General features: G+C 36.9%; 1 protein-coding gene across 8 annotated transcripts in view; it reads right to left on the bottom strand.

The window, feature by feature from the left end:
• The window catches only part of Dgki (diacylglycerol kinase iota), a 444865-nt gene that overhangs the window by 136240 nt on the left and 285617 nt on the right, over nucleotides 1-23008 (bottom strand). For 7 of the 8 annotated variants that reach the window (XM_074062275.1, XM_074062290.1, XM_074062280.1 and 4 more), the window contains 2 exons: nucleotides 22191-22390; nucleotides 16920-16982 (listed from right to left, as the gene is read on the bottom strand). In XM_074062275.1, coding sequence (XP_073918376.1) covers nucleotides 16920-16982; nucleotides 22191-22390 — 263 coding nt within the window. The remainder of the gene's footprint in view (nucleotides 1-16919; nucleotides 16983-22190; nucleotides 22391-23008) is intronic. The other variant, XM_074062281.1, reaches the window with a different exon arrangement.

The raw sequence follows: 23008 nt of genomic DNA, 5'->3' as shown, positions 1-23008 counted from the left end.
GCTCATGCATCATATTGGTGCTGTGCTGCCTTCATAGATGGAGTTGATTCTTTTTGTCTTGCCTTTGTTTTAATACAAATGGAGAAGACTTTCTATCTGTGATTTAGTACTATCTGCAAACTTAAGCCTCATGAAACTGAAGCCTCCAGTCCTGCTATTTGTTGAGTTGACTTTTCATACACTCTTCCATGCTTAAATAGTACAAAAGTTGGGCAAATGCCATGATGAAAAGCAAAGAAGAAGCAAATACATGGAAAATGGAGGTAGAGGGTACATGCATTTTTTGTAGTAAAATCTATACATTCAAGTCGCTGGGATGAAGGACAGTTAAGAACAGTGGGAATGGAAGCAAGTAAAGAATTCAACCCCTGATGTGTCAGGTCAAAATCACTTCTATATTAAGAAGCACATCCACTTACTAGAGGTTTCCTGGTTATTAGAAATGACTAAAGAATCTGTCATGAAACACTTATATGACATACTTTTGGCATTGTAGCTTGCAATGGCAGAGAGAATTCTTTTGGTGCTCTGATTGGAGGGAGGACCATTCATCATTGCCCTTGGCTTGAGCAAACAAGACACAATCTGATAACGGGACTCTCCACCCATCAAAATGACTTTGGACAGCCTATACTTTGAAAGTCAGACATTTTCTACTCTATATTACAATGTCTAATAATCAAAGAGATATCTCACACTGTTTAAAGTGTTAAAAATACAAATGGAGACTTGTATTTACAATGACAAACTCATTTACCATTATGCTTTTATTTGTAACTGAAAAACTGATTTTTCCCCTTGAAAAGGAGTGTGGCAGAAGTATTATGATTTGTTTTTTTAAAGTGTTGTTTCACAGGCAAAGACATGTGTGGCCTTTCACATGTATCAGGAAGAACACAGGAATTGGGCTTACACCTACTGACATATATTTTCTCCTTCTAGGATGTCTAAGCACCTTAATAAATTGAGTGTTAGTATTTAAGTGGGTGTCTATGAGCAACACTAAAAACTGTACAAAAAATAATTAAGATAAGGGCTAAAATCAATGAAATAGAGACAAGCAAACAAAAAAAAATACAAAGAATCAATGAAACAAAAAGCTGTTTCTTCGAAAAAAAATAAGTAAGATTGACAGACCCCTAGCAAACCTGACTAAAATGGGAGAGAAAAAACCCAAATCAGTAAAATCAGAAATTCAAAAGGAGAAATAACAACAAACACCATGGAAATCCAGGAAATCATCAGAGACTACGTTGAGAGCCTATACCCTAATAAATTTTAAATCTCGAAGAAATGGACAGATTCCTAGAAACTTACAACCACCCAAAACTGAACCAAGAGGAAATTAATCACCTGAATAGATCTATAACACAAAAAGAAATTGAAGCTGCCATCAAGAGCCTCCCAAAAAAGAAAAGTCCAGGACCTGACGGATTCACTGCTAAATTCTATCAGACCTTTAAGAAGAACTACTAAAAACTCTCCTTAAACTGTTCCACGAAATAGAAAGGGAAGGAACACTGCCTAACTCATTTTATGAAGCCAATATTACACTCATTCCAAAATCAAAGACACCTCCAAAAAGGAGAACTATAGGCCAATTTTCCTAATGAATACCAATGCAAAAATCCTCAATAAAATTATGGCAAACCGAATCCAACAACACATCAGAAAGATTATTCACCACAACCAAGTTGGTTTCATCCCAGGGATGCAGGAGTGGTTCAACATACATAAATCTATAAATGTAATATAGTACATCAATAGATGCAAAGACAAAAACCACTTGATCATCTCAATAGATGCAGAAAAAGCCTTCAACAAGATCCAACACCACTTCATGATAAAAGCTCTAAGAAAACTAGGAATAGAAGGAAAATACCTCAACATTGTAAAGGCAAATATGAAAACCTACAGCCAACATCATACTTAATGCTGAAAAACTGAAACCATTGCCCCTAAAATCAGGAACGAGACAAGGATGCCCAGTACCCTCACTCCTATTCAACACAGTACTGGAATTTCTAGCCAGAACAATTAGGCAAGAAGAAGAAATAAAAGGAATACAAATAGGTAAAGAAACTGTCAAAATATCCTTATTTGCAGATGATATAATCCTATACCTTAAAGACCCAAAAAACTCTACCCCAAAATTCTTAGATACCATAAGCAGCTACAATAAGGTGGCAGGATACAAAACCTACAAAAATCCTTAGCTTTTCTATACACCAACAATGAACAAACTGAGAGGAAATACATGGAAACAATTCCATTCACAATAGCCTCAAAAAAAAAAAAAATCAAATACCTAGGAGTAAATTTAACAAAGGATGTGAATGACCTCTACAAGGAAAATTACAAAGTCCTGAAGAAAGAGCTCAAGGAAGAATACAGAAGATGGAAAGATCTCCCATGCTCATGGATCAGTAGAATCAACATAGTAAAAATGGCTATACTACTGAAAGCAATCTGCATGTTTAATGCAATTCCCATCAAAATCCCAATGACTTTCATCACAGAGATTGAAAAATCTACCCTAAAGTTCATTTGGAAACACAAGAGACCACGAATAGCCAAGGCAATACTTAGCAAAAAGAGCAATGCTGGAGGTATCACAATACCTGATTTGAAACTATATTACAAAGCAATAGCAGTAAAAACGGCATGGTATTGGCACAAAAACAGACACGAAGACCAGTGGAACAGAACAGAGGACCCAGATATGACCCACACAACTATACCCACCTCATTTTTGACAAAGGTGCCAAAAATATATGATGGAGAAAAGACAGCCTCTTCAACAAATGTTGCTGAGAAAAGTAGTTACCCATCTGCAAGATACTGAAACTAGATCCATGTCTATTACACTGTACTAGTATCAACTCAAAATGGATCAAGGACCTAATATCAGACCTGAAACTCTGCTCCTTACTACAGAAGGAGCAGGAAACACTCTGGAACAAATAGGTATAGGCAAAGCCTTCCTCAATAGAACCCCAGCAGCTCAGCAACTGAAAGAAAGGATGAATAAATGGGACTTCATAAAATTAAAAAGCTTCTGCACAACAAAAGAAATGGTCTCTAAACTGAAAAGACCACCCACAGAGTGGGAGAAAATATTTGCCAGCTACACATCAGACAAAGGACTGATAACCAGAATATATAGGGAACTTAAAAAGCTAAATTCTCCCAAAACTAATGAACCAATAAATAAATGGGCAAGTGAACTAAACAGAACTTTCTCAAAAGAAGAAATCCAAATGGCCAAAAAAGCACATGAAAAAATGCTCACCATCTCTGGCCATAAAGGAAATGCAAATCAAAACCACACTAAGATTCCACCTCACCCCTGTTAGAATAGCCATTATTAGCAACACCACTAACAACAGGTGTTGGTGAGGATGTGGGGAAAAAGGAACCCTCTTACACTGCTGGTGGGAATGTAAACTAGTACAACCACTCTGGAAAAAAATTTGGAGACTTCTTAAAAATCTAAACAATCCCACTCTTGGGGATATACCCAAAAGACTGTGACACATGTTACTCCAGAGGCACCTGCACACCCATATTTACTGCAGCACTATTTACAATACCCAAGTTATAGAAACAACCAAGATGTCCCACTACTGATGAATGGATCAAGAAAATGTGCTACTTGTACACAATGGAATTTTACTTAGCCATGAAGAAGAATGAAATCTTATCATTTGCAGGTAAATGGATGAAACTGGAGAACATCATTCTGAGCAAGGTCAGCCAGGCTCAGAAGACTAAAAATAGTATGTTCTCCCTCATATGTGTACATTAGATCTAGGCCAAATGCAGCAATGTGGTTGGACTTGGATCACAAGACAAGGGGAGAGCACACATGGGAGATACAGGAATAGGTAGAAAACCCAAAATATGAAAGCGTTTGATGTCCCCACTCCAGAGGAACTAATACAAAAGCCTTAAAATGACAGAGGTTATCATGAGCAGGAGATTAGGAACCAATGTAAAGATCAGTTAGAGTTGAATCAAACATGGGTCGTAACACGTGGGTACGCGAAAGCAACAGTAGGAATCTCTCTGTATAGCTATCCTTAACTCAACTAGCAAAAACGTTTTGTCTTCCTTATTATGCTTATGTTGTTTCTTCAACAAAATCAGTGATAAGGGCAGAACGGGACCTGCCTGGAACTGAGGTAGGGATGGGGGTACGGGTGAGGGAGGGGGCAGGGTGAAGAAATGACCCAAACAATGTATGCATATGTGAATAAATGAACAACAAAAAAAGAAAAAAATATATACAAAAAATAGATTGAAATAATAGTAAGTTTTAAATTGCAACACTTATTTCATCTACAAACCAACAGAAAAAAAATCAAGAATTTAAAATTTGTGTAAATTAAAAACACCAAACAAAAGAGGTAGCCAAAATGTATGGAGCAATAATGGAATGCAATAAATCTGGTTTTTGCTATGGTTTGTATGTTGCTTGCTTCCAAAAGTTTAGGTGCCAAGAGCTTAATTCTCAGTGTGGCTATGGTGGGAAGTGGGACTATGAAGATGTAGCCCCTAGTGGGATGTAGTCAAATCAGTTGACTACTGCCCTTAGGACAGACGAAAAGACTCCAGGCTCTCCTGCTTCTTGTTTGGTGATGTCACCTCTTGGTCACTCCGACACATCTCCCACCTCTGCCATCTACCATGTAGTGATGCAGTCACTGGGGGTGTCGGGGGGATTGCCAAAGCCTGTGCCACACTGTTTGCACTAAAAGCCTCTGAGATTCTGAGCTAAATAAACCTCTTTTTCTTATAAAGTTAGCCTGCCTCAGGAATGTCATTATAAAATGAAAGACTGACTAATATAGCTATCTTAAAGAGGGAAATGACATAACCCAATTAGGTCAGGAAAGGATGAAATGCATGCACTACAATATGTGTTCCTATTGAATGGCTATTCTGCAAATTGTGCAGGAGATCTGCATTCCAGAGAAAAAGGCTTGGTCAGTAGGCTAGTCCATGCTTTATTCTATATGGGGGAAGTAAGAAGTAAGCATTGGCTTGACAACAAATAACATTACAAAAAAGCAATTGCTTAAATGGGTTTAGCTTACATATAAAAGGATTCATACACTTTTCTAAAATCTGGGTTATCAAAGAAAAATTATTTACAAAATTGGTTTTTCTTATTTTGGTGGCACTAGGGTTTTGAACACAGGGCCTCATGCTTGCTAGCAGGTGGTCTTACCGTCTGAACCACTCCACCAGCCCAAACCTTTTTTGTGATGGGTTTTTTCAAGATAGGGTCTTGGGAACTATTTGCTGGGGCTGGCTTTGAACTATCATCCTCCTGATCTCTGCCTCCTGAGGAGCTAGGATTACAAGTGTAAGCCCCTGGTGCCTGACCAAAATTGATTTTTCTTAACCTGTTGGTAACTAATATTTTTGCCTAGTTTGTTTTGTCTCATTTCTCTTCTTCAGGTCAACAATTGCTTGGCAAAGTCCTAAATATTCACTGGTGAGCTACACTGGAGTGTGGAGAGAGAAATCTCATCACAACTCTATTCATCAACTAACAGCCAGAGCCAACCTTAGTGCCCCCAACTAGTAGCACAGATGTACTCCCGCCACCCCAGGTTTCTTCATCAGAATCCAAGAAGGAAGAACTTACTGGCCCTAATGTGACTCTCCTTCCTGACTCAGAAACATTTGTGAACTACATGGAAACTTTTCATTGCCCTCATCTAATTCCTGACACAGTGGCTAAGAGATTTATAAACTGCTATTACTTTTGGAATTATTTTTCTTCTGGTTTGTTTAAGAATGAACAGAATAAAGACACCTCTCCAAGATGGAGCTTGTAAAAATCTCACAACTCTGTTGACATAACTACTAATCAACAAAAAATAAAGATAACTTTTACAAAATTTAATAGCAAAGTTGAGAAAAAAATCCCTTAGAATATACTTTTAGAGGTAGATTAATGAGTTACTTAGATGATGAATATAAACAATTTTGTGACATCAATACTAAAAGGGAATGAGAGAGAGAGGGAACAAAAAGAGAACCTTTCTGATAGTGTCATAATGTATGTGACAATCATTCAGTATTTGTAAGTGAACAACCTTTCCTCAAGGAAAGAAACAACTGGGCAATAAAATACCATTATGTCAAAAGGTATGTCCCAATTGGAAGATAACACCCACATCACTTAATAGCAGTGGTGATTACTTTTTAAAAAATGAATAGAGTTACAGTTGTCTGTAAGACAAAGATTTGACATATTTGTCCCATTTCTAATTCCTTCAGCAGTATTTTCATTTTAGTCAAATACTTTAGTCTTTGGAACTTGCAGAACTCATTTTTAGAATTTTATTTTCTGACATAAAAAGCGATGGTGAGTTCTAGGGATTAATTAAATGTAGCATCAACAAGTATTTTCTTATTATGCCTTTTAAAATATACTCTTTTTTTCATTTCATGTAAGTGTTTCAGGGTATTATGACAGACCAGAAAAACTCAATTGAATTGGTATAATTAAATTGAAACTCTCCCACAAATGAAATGTGCCTCACAATTCATTACTACCTCAGCAAAGTAATCAAATATAAACATTCTCTTGAAATGCTCAAAACAAACATCTAGATTTCTTTGTTATTGATATGCCCTTCTCATTTTGTGTCAAAAAATAACACCAGTTATTATTACAGTATAGGAGTAAAAACTGAAATGTCTTTTTTCTCCCCAAATGTAGTAAATCCATTAATAATAATGTAAAGATTTGCTTTCCCCTGAGTAGAGCATCCCTTTGTAAATAAATATTTTATTCATGAGAACTAGCAAAATTATCTGTTCCCTTTTCAATTATAGTCTATATGCATAGCTGTTGTTTTTATTATGATAATGCTTTAAGAATTCAGATTTAAACTAAAAATTTTTTAAATATTGCTCAGCTAGATTATCTTAAAGAAAATAAATTTGGGGCTGGAGAGGTCAACAATCATACTCTACCCCAATAATACTGAAAATCTACAAGTAAAAGGACAATTTCCTTCAACCATTTTTATACCCTTTAAAAAGTAAATACTTTCAAGAATTAAATAATTAAAAATATGTAAGTATTATACACAAAGTTCAGTCTTAAACCAGTTGGTAACACAAAAATGAGAAACAACTTCAATTCAGTCACATGCATTTGGAAGCTACTATGGGATGAATTGTGCGCCCCCAAAACTTCTATGTTGACGTCCTGACCCCTGGCATTTCAGGATGTGATTATATTTGGAGTAACATTTTAAATGAGGTACTTAAGTTAAAATGAGATCATTAGGTAAACCTAATACAATCAAACTATTGTCCTTATTCTCATAAGGGAATATGGCCACATTCACATACAGAGGGAAGACCAGAAGAAAACACATAAAGAAGACAGTACCTACAAGCCAAGGGCTTAGAAACAACCTTGCCTAACCTTGATCACAGACTTCCAGCTTTCAGAATTATGAGAAAATAAATTTCTGTTGTAAGCCATGTAGTCTTGTTACTTTGTTATGGCAGCCCTGGCAAACACAGAGACACCTATGTAAAAGATGCATGGAAAGAACTAACTTACTTTGTTTTAATACTACAATTTGTATTTTACAAAGAGATACACAATGAAAGAATGAAGAAATCTAAGCTTTCGCTTTCCAAAATTTCAAGCTGGCTTGGAGGTCTCTGCCAGCTTGCTTTCCCTGTTTTGGATTTTCAAATGCTAATTTCTATTTCCCCCTCCAAAAAACCACAATACATAAAAAAAAATCTAAATAAGGCTTTATTTGTAATGTTATTTCTAAGGTGAGAGTATTATCATTTTAAAATTTTATTTTTTGTTTAAAAAAACTCATAAATTCTCCTTCCTTTTTCTTACCCAACACACCTGAAACAGGTACTGTATAGAAACTCTCCCCTGAACTCCCCCTTACTCCCAGATCTGACTTTGGCAAAGGCCCCTTATGCCTTGCAAACTCAAGACCATTAAAACCTGCAACAAACACTTGCTTCACTTTTTTTTTTTGCTTTTTGCTTTTGTTTTTTGGAGGGGAAGGTGGTACTAGAGTGTAAACTCAGGGCCTTGCAATTGCTAGGCAAGTGCTCTACAGCTTAAGCCAAGTTTCCAGCCATCTGCTTCACTTTTGAAGTGACCTTTTACTAGATATCCAAAAGTGCTGAGTCATAAGACTGTTCCTACACCTATGCAGATGTGAATAATTCATCTGTAAAAGTAAAATTTAAAAGCAATAAGATACAATCTTAAATTTTGGGGGAGTCCTTAATGCATTGTGCGTTTATGTAAGTGTACTAGATGTTGAGCTCTGAATTGACCTTTGCTACCAGAACACAGGAGCAATCAATCCCTCCATGGCAGATGTAAGTATAACCCTTGCTCTGAGCCTATTTCAGATGGACACCATTACTAACAATTCTAAAAGATTTTCCAAATTCTTTAACTGTGCTAAAATTTATTTTTAACTGAGTGTCATTCTGAACTTTTCCTTATGATAACACTTGAACTGCAAATCTGTAACATCACACATTTCACACATTTGCAATGCTCAAAATTGAATTCTAAGTTACTCGACCACATTTTCTTAGTATGATTTGATTAAAATATATAAATCATAAATACAAAAATACATACATAGGAAAATGGCCAGAGTTTATATTGATGGTAGAGTTCAACATCTTAAGTGCTACTTTCAAAGGTGATAGCCCTGGATTTTAATCCTAGCTTGTCAGGTTATACTGTATGTATTAGCTAGCAAGTTTCCTACCATTTCTTATTCTCAGTCTTCTCTTCTATGGAATGGGAATAACAGTAATTGTTCCCAATATAGTTGTTAGGGTGTTAAATTGATCACAGTGCAAGGTGCTTAGCATAAGGTAGGTACATATTGTCTCAGCCTAATGTCAAAACCCAGCTGGGTTCTTGCAGACAGCAAAGTGAGACATTAACTAAGTTTACCAGGGCGGCTCAGTACCCAGGACCAAGCATGACCTTATCCTATTGCATGTTAAGTTTTGTCTACTTCATGTTGTAGATCCTTCGGGGACAATTTTCATGGGATTTTAGGATCATTCCATGAATTTTACCCTAACAGAACTTCAGAGCTGATGGAAATCCCAAGAATCAACTTCAGTTTTTAAAAGCATCTCTTTAAGTTGAAATGCAAAAAGATGCATGACTAATGTTTACAGACAAATGCTGGGCTCCATCAGATGCTCAAAACAGAAAGATGTTACCTTGGGGATAGAAGGGTTACAGAATAAGGAAGGAGATGCTCCAGTCAGAGACCTGTGCTCCACTCCTGCTGCCCTTTTCCTTATATCACCAGACCTCTCTGGATAGGATGAAGCCTGGTCAGAGAGAGAGAAAGCTCTTGGGGAAATTTGCAGGGCACAAGAATGAAAGAATAAGACTATCATCTAAGTTGGAGTTTGGGCTCTAGTTTGGAAACTAGAGGAAACTCAAGTAACTCTTACTTTGCTTCCTTTGGAATTTTCCATTCAGCATATTTGTTTATGGAACCAGCAGAGAAAAGTGGCAAAGGAAGAGGAAAAGATGTTTTGGCATGAACAACAGTTTCTTAGCTGTGGACAGTGGCAGTGAAATCACCAAGAAACATAACCAAGAAAACATGAGAGTCTGAAGTGAGAGAGAAAGGAAGAGTTAGAGGGTCAAAGCTTAGCAGATTCTTTTCCTCAAAGATTGAGATAGCAAATAACTTTACTTTTCCAGGGATTCTAAACTGACTTATGTCTCACTCTTACTCTGAGCTCAAGCATTTCTTCCAGTTCTATGAACATAGCAATTCTCTCCTGTTCATTTAAAAACATGAGCCATTTTGCTTTTTTTTTTCTTTTATGGAAGTAATTCATATTCATTAAACATTTTCAGGTATACAGAAATTCAAGTTAAGATGTCTATAATCCTGCAAGGAAATTATAAAAGTAACAGAAGTGTTAACATGATATTTAGAGTGCTCAGCCTTTTTGGTATCTTCAAAACTTGGCTTTTGAATCTAGAAACTATGACCCCAAAGTTGTAATACACAAAAACAAAATCTGAACAGGATTCTGCCCCCAGACATGTAATACACTTCTGGAAGCTGAACTGACTGGTTGCATGCCATCCATCCTGAGGTCCTTATGAAAGTTTGTGCATTCACCACGAAGAGCTTGATTCACTGAATCAAACCATGTCTGAGGAACTCTCCCAGCTGCCTCCAAGGTAAACCTCATGGTTTACAGAGGCATCTCTGCTGACCTCTACCTTGTGCAGCGTCTTTCCTGATTCCTGAGAGAGCTCAGGGTGTAGCAGTGGAGTTTACAGAAAGAATGGAAAAGAAAAGTGCTCTGTATAAATAAGTGAAGTCTTGTTTTCTAATTAGAGTCAGTATCAAATAAACAAGATAAATAGACATTTTATAACAGATTACACAAATTTAAGAAAATGTTAGAGCAAACACTTTGAGTGACTAGTTGGAGAGAAGAATTACAGAGATTTAGAAAAGCATTTTAAAGGATCCACTAGTTTCCTTTCCTGGCCAGAGGCATGCAGACGTTAAAGCGCCCATGGCTGATTTTCCCCTCAATCTTGACAATTGAAGGTTATAGTTCTGTATCTATAGTTTTAGAACAATAAAATTCTTAAACACAAAGAAGAACCTTAAAAATATCAAAAGTATTTCCTTTGCTCTTAGGAAAACTCTCCTGTTGGAAGGAAAATTGGTTTACTTTCATCCTTTACCAAGAAGCCCTCATTTATTGAAAACAATTTTGGAATGCTGAATCATATTCAACTTGTAGTCAAATATGAGAATTTATATTTTTCTCCTAGATGATTGCTAATTCTGTCTTCCCCAAGGTAAAAAGCAAACTCACACAACTCAGTGTTGAGATGTATCCTGTTTATGTTTAAATCGTAAGTGTTGTGCAAGAGGATATATTATTCAACCTACGTTGTTGGTGGTTAAACTGCACTGGTCTCTGAAGAGCTGCTTTGGTGAGTTCAGCTGTGCACTCCTGAGTAGCACGGTGGATAAGAAAGGAGGATGGACACAAGGACAATAGTCCTGTGCTTGAAAGGGCAGTGAGAAGCTCTGGACCTGGGTTCAGTGGGGAAGCACGTGCTATTCTTTCACCCCCACTAAGAGTAACTATGAAATCTGGTCAAAATTCGTAATACACCCATTTGAGAACTTTGGAAAGTAAAAAAGAGCAGCAGAATGAAGACAAAGAGCGAACTGTAAAGTATCATATGACACTTCTGCTGAGCTACCCTGCCCACCTCCCTCCAATAGACCCTGGCCTGGATTCTAGGCACCACAGAGCCTAAGGAGACCCCAGAGACAGGCACAGAGAGCTCTAGAAGAATGGCTGGGCTCTGACTCGAGTAGAAGAAAAGGACTCTTCAGAATTTTGAGAGACATTAGGAAGAATCTCTCTTTACCCTTTCATTTTTCCTTCATTTTCGACACCTCAGCACTTGGGCCATTTTATAATGCTGGTGGCAGTGGCAGCAGCCATGACAAAGGCCTTCAAGTGCCTAAAACGACTAACATCAGCAAGAAGGGAAGTCTCCTTTCTGATCACAGAAGTTGTGATGTCAGGAGGGTGCAATGAATCACTGTTGCTTTTCTTCTCCTTCTATCATATCACTGCTTGTCACTGGACATGAACACTATGCAGAAAGTATACAGCAAAGGGAAGTAACAATAGCTTTAGTTTCCTGGCTGAAGGACTGAAAAAAGGAGCCACATAAAGCCAGAAAGTAGGGCTGGGCATAGGGGCTAACTCTTATTATCCTGGCTACATGGAGGCAGAGATGGGGAGACTGCAGTTCAAGACCAGCCTGGGGAGTGTATGTGAAAAAATTATATACAACTATGAAGCTAATGATGAAAAGAAAAAGAATATTTTCCTTCTCACATCAGAAAGCAAAGCAAGAATGTCCACTCTTCTCACTCTCATTCAACATCATACAAGAAATCCTAAGTGGTGAAATAATGCAAGATGAAGAAATAAGAAGAAATACAGATGGGAAAAAGAAATAAAGCTATTCCAATTAAAAGAACTATGAATTATGTAGAAAATTCTAAGGATGCCTACCAAACCAGAATCAAAAAGAAAATTTAGTAAGGCCACCGTATATGAGGTTAGTACAGAAGAATCCAAAAATTTTCTATATACTATCAATCAGCAACTGGAAACAAACATTTTTAAAACTATCAAAAAATTAAAATGTATTTAAAATGATTCCCAAAATGAAATATTTAGGGTAAAAATCTAACAAAACATATACAAATGTTCATGTTAAAAACTACTAAACAACAATGGACAAAATAAATGAACGGAGAAACATACAATTTCTTCCATGGGTTGGAGGTCTCAACACAGTAAAAACATAAAGATTCTCCAAAGTTATCTACAGAGTCAACACAATTCCAGTCAAAATACTAGTAGGATTTTTTAAGACATAGGCAAGCTGACTCTAAAAGCTTATATGGGAAGATGAATTAAAATACCTCTGACAGTTTTGAGAATGAAGAACAAGTTTTGAAGAATAATGCAATTTGATTTTAAGATTTAATTAACTTGGAACTAAATAGCACATCTTATACAAAAAGTAACTCAAAGCAGACTTAGGTGGGAAATAAACTATGAAACTATTAGAACAAATGAAAGCAAAAAATATTCATAACCTGGAATTAGACAGAGTACTTGAAAATAACACCAAAAACTGAGTTCTATGAAGAAAAATTGATTATTTGGACTTCATTAAAATATTCTGCGCTGAAAAGGATAGTATTATATGAATGAAAAAGGACAAGATACATGCTGGGAGAAGATATCTGAAAGAAGTTGGATGCAGAATATATGATAAATCAAACTCAATAGGAAAAAAATGAATGACCTAAAAATGAGCAAAAGACTTGAACATATGAACCTGGTGATGCATCCCTGAAAGCTAGACTGGACTACACAGTGAGTTCCAGGCCAGCTTGGGCTACAGAGAGAGAACAAAACCATCATAACCACACTGCTGTTAGAATGGTTAGCATTTTAAAAGTCTGACAGTATCTGGTGCCAGTGGGGATGTAGAGCAATGGCAGCTATCATACATTGCTGGAGAAAAGGCAACATGGTAAAACCACTCTGGAAGAGTTTGCTGGTTTCTTGTTAAAGTAAGCATATGTTACCATATGACCCACCAACTTCATTTAGGTATTTAACCTATAAAAATGAAAACTTCTGCTTGCACAAAACCTATTCATCAATATTTAGAACAGTTCCACTCAATAATCATCCCCCCAAACTTGAAATAACCTAGATAAGATATCTTTCAGCAGGTGAACAGGTAAACACAAAGAAACATCTGTATAATGGAATACAGCTCAAAAATAAAAAACAACAAATAACAGATACATACAACAACCTGGTAAATCTCAAAGATGTTATGTTCAGTCCAAGAAACCAGCTACAAAGGGCCACATAGTGAATGATACCACTTACATGGTGATCAGTGGTTGCCAGAAGTTGGGAGATGAGAGAGAGTGACCTCAATGGTGTAGACTACAAGGCAACATTTTTGAGGTGATAAAATGATCCATATCTTGACTAAAGTGGTGGGGATATGAATTATAAATGCCTTAAAATTCATAGAACTTTCCAAGCAGAAAAGTCAATGTTGCTGAATGTTAGTTTTAAACCTCAAAAAACAAAAGCAAATGTAATAAATAACCAGTAAAAAGGTCATTTACATGGACATACAACAATATGCTTGTCACAATGTATTGTATTTATGTTATAGGCGACTCAATTAGATCTGTTCCTTGTGTGTTCATTTCCCCAGGGAAGATACTTAACTTTCTGATCTCCAAATTTTCAATATCCCACAGAGTATATGATATCTGAAGTAAGCCCATAGTGTTTGTTGAAAGATGGAAATAATGAATTAAGTATAAATGGATCACATTATTTTGTCCTGATGGGGGAAAAAGAGGAGAAAAATGGAACCTAATTAAAGGTAGTTACTAGAGGGGGAAACAATTCTAGAAAGATGTATTTTGCAGTCCATGTGTTTTTCACATTTGCTAAAAAGGAGCTTGTACTTGCAACATTTAACATGACTAGTGATGATTTATGAAATGTAGTATGTGTTCTGCAAAGAAGACTTTACTATGAAACTACTTAATCATAAAGGATGTATTAATTCATGAAGCTATACTGTAGAATATTTGTAAGGCAAGATTCTTTGCTTTGTTTTGTCCTGTTTGGTGTTTGAGGCCATTAAATACCTTGGATTAAAATCCATCAATTCATATTTGGTCACATATGATCAAAACACATAAATTTCAGAATTCTTTTCATAAGACTGATATTTTGCATATACACAAACATTAGTAATGTGTTAAAATTGCTAACAATCCATGCATTACATTATTGCTACTATGTAGTTTCCCTCTCCCAAAAAAGTCTAAAAAGCTAGAGAGAAAGGAAAAAGCAATCTTTAAAGTCAAGGATTACTTTAAATTGCTTCAAGGAGGCAGCATTAGCTTACGAGCAACAGAAAAGACTGGCTTCTCCCCACCTCCCCAAAAAAGATCATCAGTGAAAGAAGTTGCTCTGAGCAGAGAATGGCTGATCTGAGAGCCAAAAAAGTAAAAAATAGAAAAAAAAGCAAGCAATCTCAGTCTAAGACATTGGGATCCCTGATTTCACAAGAACCAAAGCAATTTTCCATGATTTTTAAGCATTCTGAACATAGCAAATAGCACTATGAGAATGGGCAAAGCAAAGCATCACTGCCATGATGTAAAAGGTCTATACCCATTGTTTTGTCTGGGCTTTTCTCTACATTCTAATTGATAAAGTTCTGTTATTTCATTCTTAAAAGAATTCCTAGATTTACCCATTTTATTGCATAAATTTTTATCACTTATACATAGTGATGAAATCTGTAATATGTAATATTCAATATATGTCATATATAAATATGAAATATTTTCAGATTACTATTCAAGTGTTAAAGTAGCTATAATTCCATGTCTGTTACAGCCTATGAAACATGAGAAATTACACACACATATACATACACACTTCTGGAATAAGACACAAACAGTCTCATTTAAGATACATGACTGAAATTCAAGTACAACCAAAACTCATGATGATAGAAATACAACCAACACCTGCATTTCTGTTCTTAACATTCTCAATTTTTTTATCTCTATCATTGGCACCACTGAAAATAATGACCACTGACAGCCACTAAGCTCAAGTTTATTGAACTGGCTTATACAGAATGTAGAATTTAACCCAATGATAATCTCCAAATAAAAAATGAAATGTTTCCTTACTGATTTTGACTGCTCAATTATAAGTTCCATGCAGGTGTAGTGCTCACCACTGTATGTGCAGCAAAAAATAGTGTCTGACATTAAGCAACAGAAAAATGAATACTTTTGAAAAATATATGTTAATAAATAAGTATCTGTAAGACTAGGGTTGAAAATAAAGTCGTATAACTAAACTTCAAGAATTACTTTGCCAAAAAAAAAAAGAATTACTTTGCCAAAAAAAAAAAAAAGAATTACTTTGCCAAATTACAAGATGTTATATATTGCACACCTCCATTTAGACATATCCTTGTATTCAGTCATCCTACCAACAAGCCATTATTTAGGTTCAGAACACTTTGTGTTAAGACCTATGAATAGGGCTTAGATCACAATTCATAAGAATATATTGACAATGACCTCAAATAGCCCAATGCACGGGATATATACAGGTAGTGTTCATGTAATGAATACAAATTTAACCTTAAGAAGTATAATAGATTCATTGAACTCCAATGAGTGTGTAATTATAATTATGATTGCAAGAATCAAGGAAAGTTTGTTTGAAAAGATAATCATTCAAATGGGCCTTGAGAAATACACAGGATCCTGACAGAAAAAGGCAGAAGATTATAAATCATTAAGAACAAGAATGTTGAAGCCAGATTGCTTGAATTTGAATTCCAGTCTATGACATATTAGCTATATGATCTGGGGCAAGGTACTCAATGTTTGTATACATCAGATTCCTCGTGTATACAATAGAGATAATGATATTACATATGGCATGTGTTGTTGAGAGCATAAATTAGCTAACATATCTAAAACACCTGCAACAGTACTTGAAATGCTGTAAATTTGTAGTAGATGGAGCAAAGAAAGAGAGACAGAACAAAAGAAAGAACATCAAAAAAATACTGAAGTGAAATCCTAAGCAAAACATATTTTCCTTTTGTTTGTTGATTTCACCAGAAAAAAAAAAACCTTGGAGTACATTAAGCACAAAAACCAAATATGTGTATATATATATATATATATATATATATATATATATATATGTCATATATATATGACTAACTCAATGACAGTTGAGGTTATTGATCTTTTAATTACAACTGTGATCCTCAATTCATAAATACACTCAAAATTCCACACAGAACTTTAGGGGTCCATCCACAAACCAAGGGCTATAGGCATCTCCTCAAACTCATCCCTGAGTCCCAAGTAATAGAATGCTCTTGTGGCATTGTCAACTTTCCAAAAAAAAACAACAACGCAGAATACAGAATGTAATACCAGCTTATCCAACCATGGGCCCTAAAGTATCTAAGCAATACATTAGACTGCTAAACCCTAGAGGACAGGGACCCAGAGATGAAGAGCTTCCCAGCTCCGTTTCAAATCAAAGAAGCGGACATGAAAGCAATTATGGTTACGCAGTTGCCTTATCTGAGCAGCAGACCTGTGGAAAAAACGGATTTTGCAGGTGGTCTAACCCTGAGGAGAAGAAGAGGTTGGGGACAAAATGTAAAAACGGAATGGCACTGTACTCACATGGTGAAGGAGCCTGGGGGAGCAGACACTCGTCGTAGGTCCGCAGCTTGCACCTGATGGATGCTAGAGGCAGCAGGGAATGAGCAGCGAAGACAGAGTCAGCAGGACAGCGTGGACAGACAAGGAACAAGCCGGGGAGAGAAAGAGAGACACACAAAGTTTAAACAGAAATTAAATGAGTGCGTCACCAACAATGAATGAAAGGAAAACGAAAATCAAGCCAGCCATGGAAATAATCCAGAAAAGCCAGTGATGGCAACAAAGCCAACAGGACACACGGAAGGGGTTGGTATCAGGAAAGTCACAGGCTGGAGCGCGGGGCCAGTGCAGGAGGGCAGGCTGAGGGCACAGAGGGATGACCGTGGAGCCTTGGTCCAACTCACGCAGCACACCCCAGAAAAGGAGGTACTTGCTTCCACATCAGTGAGTGGCAACCTAGCACAGTAAACTCCTGCTGGAGGAGACTGGTCTTCCCAGGCTTTCTTAGGAACAACACCATCATAGGACAGTTATCTTGAAAACAGGCACTCAACAAACCTTTAACTTCCTTCAGCTAAAGACTTTGCAACAACACTACTTTGTAAGAACCCCGAGGTAACAAGAATCCCAATTTCATCCCTGAGATGCTGTAATTCTACCCATATTCTGAGTATAAAAGTGAAACCACACATATCTCCCTTTTCTCCACTCTTTTGGAATGGAGAATCTACAGTAGCTATTAGAAAAGACAAAATGTAGAACTGAAGGAGATAAACCCCAAATTTTCTGTTACTTCTACATAATTATCCTCTCCACCCTCTTATTAAACAGTTTCACTGTAACAGCAAGAGGCATAGCTTCCAGATCTCTGTTCTGCTGGGAAGGTAAATTCTTGTATGAGGTCACCCATGAGTTAACTCCAACACTCTGTCCATTTTATCAACAAGGAAGTCTCAGTCACAACCAGCTATACTTCTTAGCAGCCCACAAGTATGAAATCCCATTGCCCAACTGAAGATATGCTAACTAAAAACCTTGCCTTTGCATAAAACAGTCATCTTTCACAAGGTACCCTTACCTACTAATGAAGTTCAGAGTAAGAGTTAACTGAAGACCTCCCTTGTACACCAGTGATTTTAAGCTTCTGATCTCTTTCAATGGTTCCTTGCAACAGAGAACATAATTAAATATATCTGGCTGTCATGTTACTAGGGTATGAGTAGGAACCTAGGTCAATCTTCTCTATTGCTTTTTGGGGAAAATACTAGATTTCATACTTCCTGTAGATTTCATTTGTCATGATAAAATGAGATACACTCCTTTACCAATTCAGGGTTAGTGAACATATTAGGATGATGGGAACCTTTAGTTTGTAGTTAAAAAATAGGAGTATTAAACCAAGATTTTTCTTAGAAAATATTTTTCATTTTTGCATAAATGAAAATTGAGTGGCATTATGAAGGCCTACTACATAACTATTTCTCATGGAAACTCCTCCAGCTATCAATGAGAGGCAAATCTTGAAAACATTCATCATGGTTCTTCTAATTATAACAAAAAGTGATCAACTCATATTTTTATATATTATTTTTAGACTCATGAGATTTTAGATTTCTATTATTTCAGTAATAGTTTTTAAGAAATGTATCATAGATAGCATGATAAATTGGATCCATTTGTGAGTTACAGATTCAACATGTAACCATGTTTTAGGGATGATGACAACATTGAAAATCCTAAGGAAAACTCTAGGGCCTCTCCACAGAGCAGAGAGACAAGTAAGTCAGTGATTACACCATTTTTATTAATGGTGTGATGGAAACAACCCAGAGCACTGTCAGAGCACTGAGAGGGACATTTAATGGCTAGAACTTTATAGAAGAGGACACTTGGGAAAAGATGTAATTCAAAGGTGTCCTGCACTGTGAGTAAGGTGAGCAGATGAAAAGCAAGTGAGGAATTCATTACCAAAAGAGCAACTTCGGGGAAAACCATGATGATGGTGAGACAGGTCACTGTTCCAGGAATGGCAATCATCTCGGGAAGCACACGAGACAAGGATGAAGAAGGTAACGATAAAAAAGGTCTTGAAGATAAGGACTATAGACTTTCTGTTCTTATAAAGACCATTCTAACTGGGTATTGGCAGGACAGATGGTGTGAAGGACAGCAACGGGGGATCAGGCAAATGAATTATGAGAATATTTTAGCAACACTGATGAAAGGCAACTCATATGACATTTCAATTAAGGCTGTTTGACTAGGAGAGAGGATATCTGGTGTGAGAGTTAAAGATTTGGGAGATTAATTGAAGGAAGATTTTTAAAGAAAGTGCTAGCTAGTCTGCTGGACATATAAAAGCACAGGTACATGAGATGATTCCAAGGGTCAGGTGAATAACAGATGGTAGTTCCATTCATATGAATGTGCTTGGAATAGGCTCCTGTGGATAGTGAGAAAGAAAAGCACAGGCAACAAAGTTAATGAGTCAGTTTTTAACATGTGTTGCTTTGAGATATTTAAGGAAAAGATGTCCGCTATGATACTTGGATATGATTTTCAATTTTTAGGGGAAAATAAAGGCAGATCTGAGATGAAAAGGCAGATCCACAAGGAACACCAGTGTAAGTAGAGAATGTAAGTAGACTAGGAGCACTTGTTCAGAGAGCCACAACACTGAAATGTCAGCTACTCCAGCTAATGTGCTGTGCAAAAGGAACTGAACAGCTACCCCACTGCAACTGAGAACACACAGAGAAGTTTTTCAGTTAAAATTCTAAAGACATTGGAAACTAGTTCTCTTTCTCTCTAAGTAAGAAAAAGACAGGTAAATTCAACAGAAGGAACAGTCTTAGATTAAAAAAAAATTAAAAGAAATAGAAAAGGAAAACAAATGGATGGGGAGTAGGCATGAACAAAAGAAGGCAACAAAAAAAGGGACTAAATGTCTGTAAGAATCTCTTTCTTCCCTAGATGGAACAGTGAACTTCACAAGACATAAAGGCAGAGAAAAGCTTGGAGACCCGAAGGTTGAAGAAAAAGTCTTTATGGCTTTAAACTTGGAACTCTACTTGGAAAAACAGAGGAAGAAGTTAGATTTCAAAACAAGGATTTCTAGTGAACTAGAAACAATCTAATCACAGAGGGTGACTCAGATCAAGGTGAGAGGAATCCACATTTACTGAGCACTGCCTCCAGCCCTTGTTTGCATTTTGGTTTTGAGACTGGACCTTGCTAATCTTGCCCAGGCTGTACTTAAACTTACAATCCTCCTGCCTCTACCTCCAAAGTAGCTGGGATTACAGTATGTGTCACCAGGCCTGGCTTAGCATATACTATCGAATAATAATTTTTCATATGTCATAATAAAAGTGTTGGGTTTTTTTAAGTTTAATAAGTTATTTTTGAAAAATGAAAAGCTTGCTATTTAATTACCATTTCACATAGGTCTTTCTTCAGGCCTGGGGCAGTTTTGTTGGGGATAGCACTGCCCCATGGCAGGAAGTATGCAGCTGCATTTTTTAGTTGAGGCAGCTCCTTGAACACCTGCACAACTAAGTACAAGAAATAACATCTATGTCTCTTGTGCCACGAAGACAAAAGAAAAAACTATGGATTTTTTTTATATGGGAATGAATCTCAAATGAATTATAGACAATATGGTTACTTAGCAAATACAAATTCTTTCTTAATCCAAGGGTAAGAGTTATTTAAAACTAAACACTTGACAACAATTTCATGTCTGAGGTCATGAGACCATGATCTCTGCTTATATGCACCAGAAACTTTTAGCTTTATTTTATCTTCTTGACAGACAGTCTACAAGGGACCCAATCACACAAGCTATGGTACAACTTCAGAGGTGGCTTTTCACTTATTAATTCATAGATTTCTGCCAAACCAACTGTTTATGGCTTAACTCTAGCATTTGTAGAGGAAATCTGGTGAACCATGCACAACTGCTGTGTAACTTTTTAAATACATGAACTCTATGATTATATATTCAACCTGTAGAAGGAAAAGGCAGAAAGGACAAAAAACATCAGGAATGAGCTAGAAATTTCACTAGCTACAGAACATAAATAAGGCAAGAAATATAACTAAACAACAGCTCTGAAAAACAATCAGGGTAATGTTCCAGAAAAGTCCAGACTCAGGGAGGAGAAGACCTGTCACCCCAGCCTCAGACATACAAGCATATGCCAAACGCCCAAACACTTGGAGAACACTCTCTTGTACCATTCCTTTACATCTGCTATCAGAGAGAGAGGGAACAGGAACGATGGCACCTGTGTCATTGGTTATTCCAGTAACTTCTACAGATTTTAATTTTGACTCCATGAGCATGTGGCAAAGTATGCCATTGTTTTACAGGCACTAGTAGGAAGCCAGCCATTCAGTACAAATATATGACTGTGCATCACAGGGCACAAACAGGAGGTGTACCTTTGAGGGTCCCTCACTGTGAAATAGAATGACCAAGGGTAAGTCCTGAAATGGCACCTGGACATGATATCAAGAAGATACTCAAAAAGATGGCCTAAATCCCTTTCTTTCTCCAAGCCCAAACAGACAATTAAATCACCAGTTGAGATAAGACATATTGTAAAATACATGTGCATTCTAAGTCATTATTGCCTTGCCTCAAATCAGTTTACTGCAATGCCCCCAAAAAGGAAAGCACCCAGGAGAAATACCAGGTGTTTAAGAGTGGAAATAGAGGGTCATGTTAAGTCTGGACAATAAGATGCTGCCCAGAAGGGCAAAACTGAGTTGAAGCACCAGAGTGCATAAGTGTGGAAACACCAGGAAAGGGGCCATTACTAACAGGCAGAAAGGGACACAATGGAAATAGAGGTGAGCCACAAACTACCTCAGCCAACCTCTTGCTGATGGAGACCCCAGAACTCTCCGAGGGGACCTGAGTAAAATATCAAGCTAACTACAGGCCTCCCTAAACCCAAACCAAAAGAACACTTCGTCTGGACACATTGTATGACCCCAGAATCACTCTTAATGATCTTTTTTCTATTCCTCAGTATATATACCAAACTGGTCAATGAAAGAGAATCATCTATCTGATATCTGGCCAAAATTCCTAAAAGAAGGGCCAAGTGACTATATAATAAATATAAAGAAAAATACATGTGTACCCATGAGAGAGACCAAGGAGCTACTGAGCTTCCTGGACTTTTCTCTGTTTCCCAACACAGTGAAGTCCCCATGCACATGCTCTTCTATCTGCTCTCCAAGGTCTTCATGTTAACCCAGGTAGGCAAGAAGCAGACTCACTCATTGAGTAAAGGCATGGAGGTTCTCCTCTTGCTCTTCTGTACCATGTTGGCCTGATTCCTCAAGGAGATCCGAATCATAGCCGGTGCCAACCTACAGGGCTCCCCATCCACCTGCATGGGGATGGACTTGTAAGTCAGCAGCATCACTTCTCGACACTGGTGCAGTCTTTCTCCATGGCCCCCGACTTGTAGGGCAGCCTGTCAAAACAAATTGAAGGAGAGCCAGGAGTGAATTGTTATTTAAGAAAGCTGAAAACCTCAAGTCCACTGTGTGTAACCAAAGAGCCTTTGATAACCATAGGAAAATCCTTAGCCATCAGTGTAATAAGAAACCTGGATAAACCACCGCTACAAGTATTCAAAGCTTTTGATGAGCTTTACCATAAATTCCCATTGACAACCACTTTGACTTTATGTATTTTAAATCCAAACTTAAACATGCTAGCTTAATATAAAAGTTTTCCTTTGTATTATATATTACCATTAAATAACCAAGATAAGTATAATAAAAAGAATATAAAGAGGATAAATCATATCGTTTCCAGCTTCTAAACTGTACTTATCTAATTCTTAAGTGTACGCTCCATCCTTAGCTAATTATCAAAATTGGCAGCCTTTTCCTTTTTTACTCAGTACCTCTTCTAGCCAGTTTAAGATAAACAAAATGCAAGATAATATCCATCACTCAACTAAAAACATTCTGGAAGACAGTTATGAGAATCAAAATCAAACAATGTAAGAGCGCAGTTCTCTCTGTGGTGTACAAATACCTTCGTTGGCACACACTCTTAGGTACATAGAGATAAACAATTTCTA

This window comes from Castor canadensis, chromosome 2, assembly GCF_047511655.1.
Source record: "Castor canadensis chromosome 2, mCasCan1.hap1v2, whole genome shotgun sequence".
In the NCBI taxonomy this organism is placed as follows: Eukaryota; Metazoa; Chordata; class Mammalia; order Rodentia; family Castoridae; genus Castor; species Castor canadensis.
Note: the sequence above shows the minus strand (reverse complement) of the source record. Positions and strands in the feature narration are given on the sequence as shown.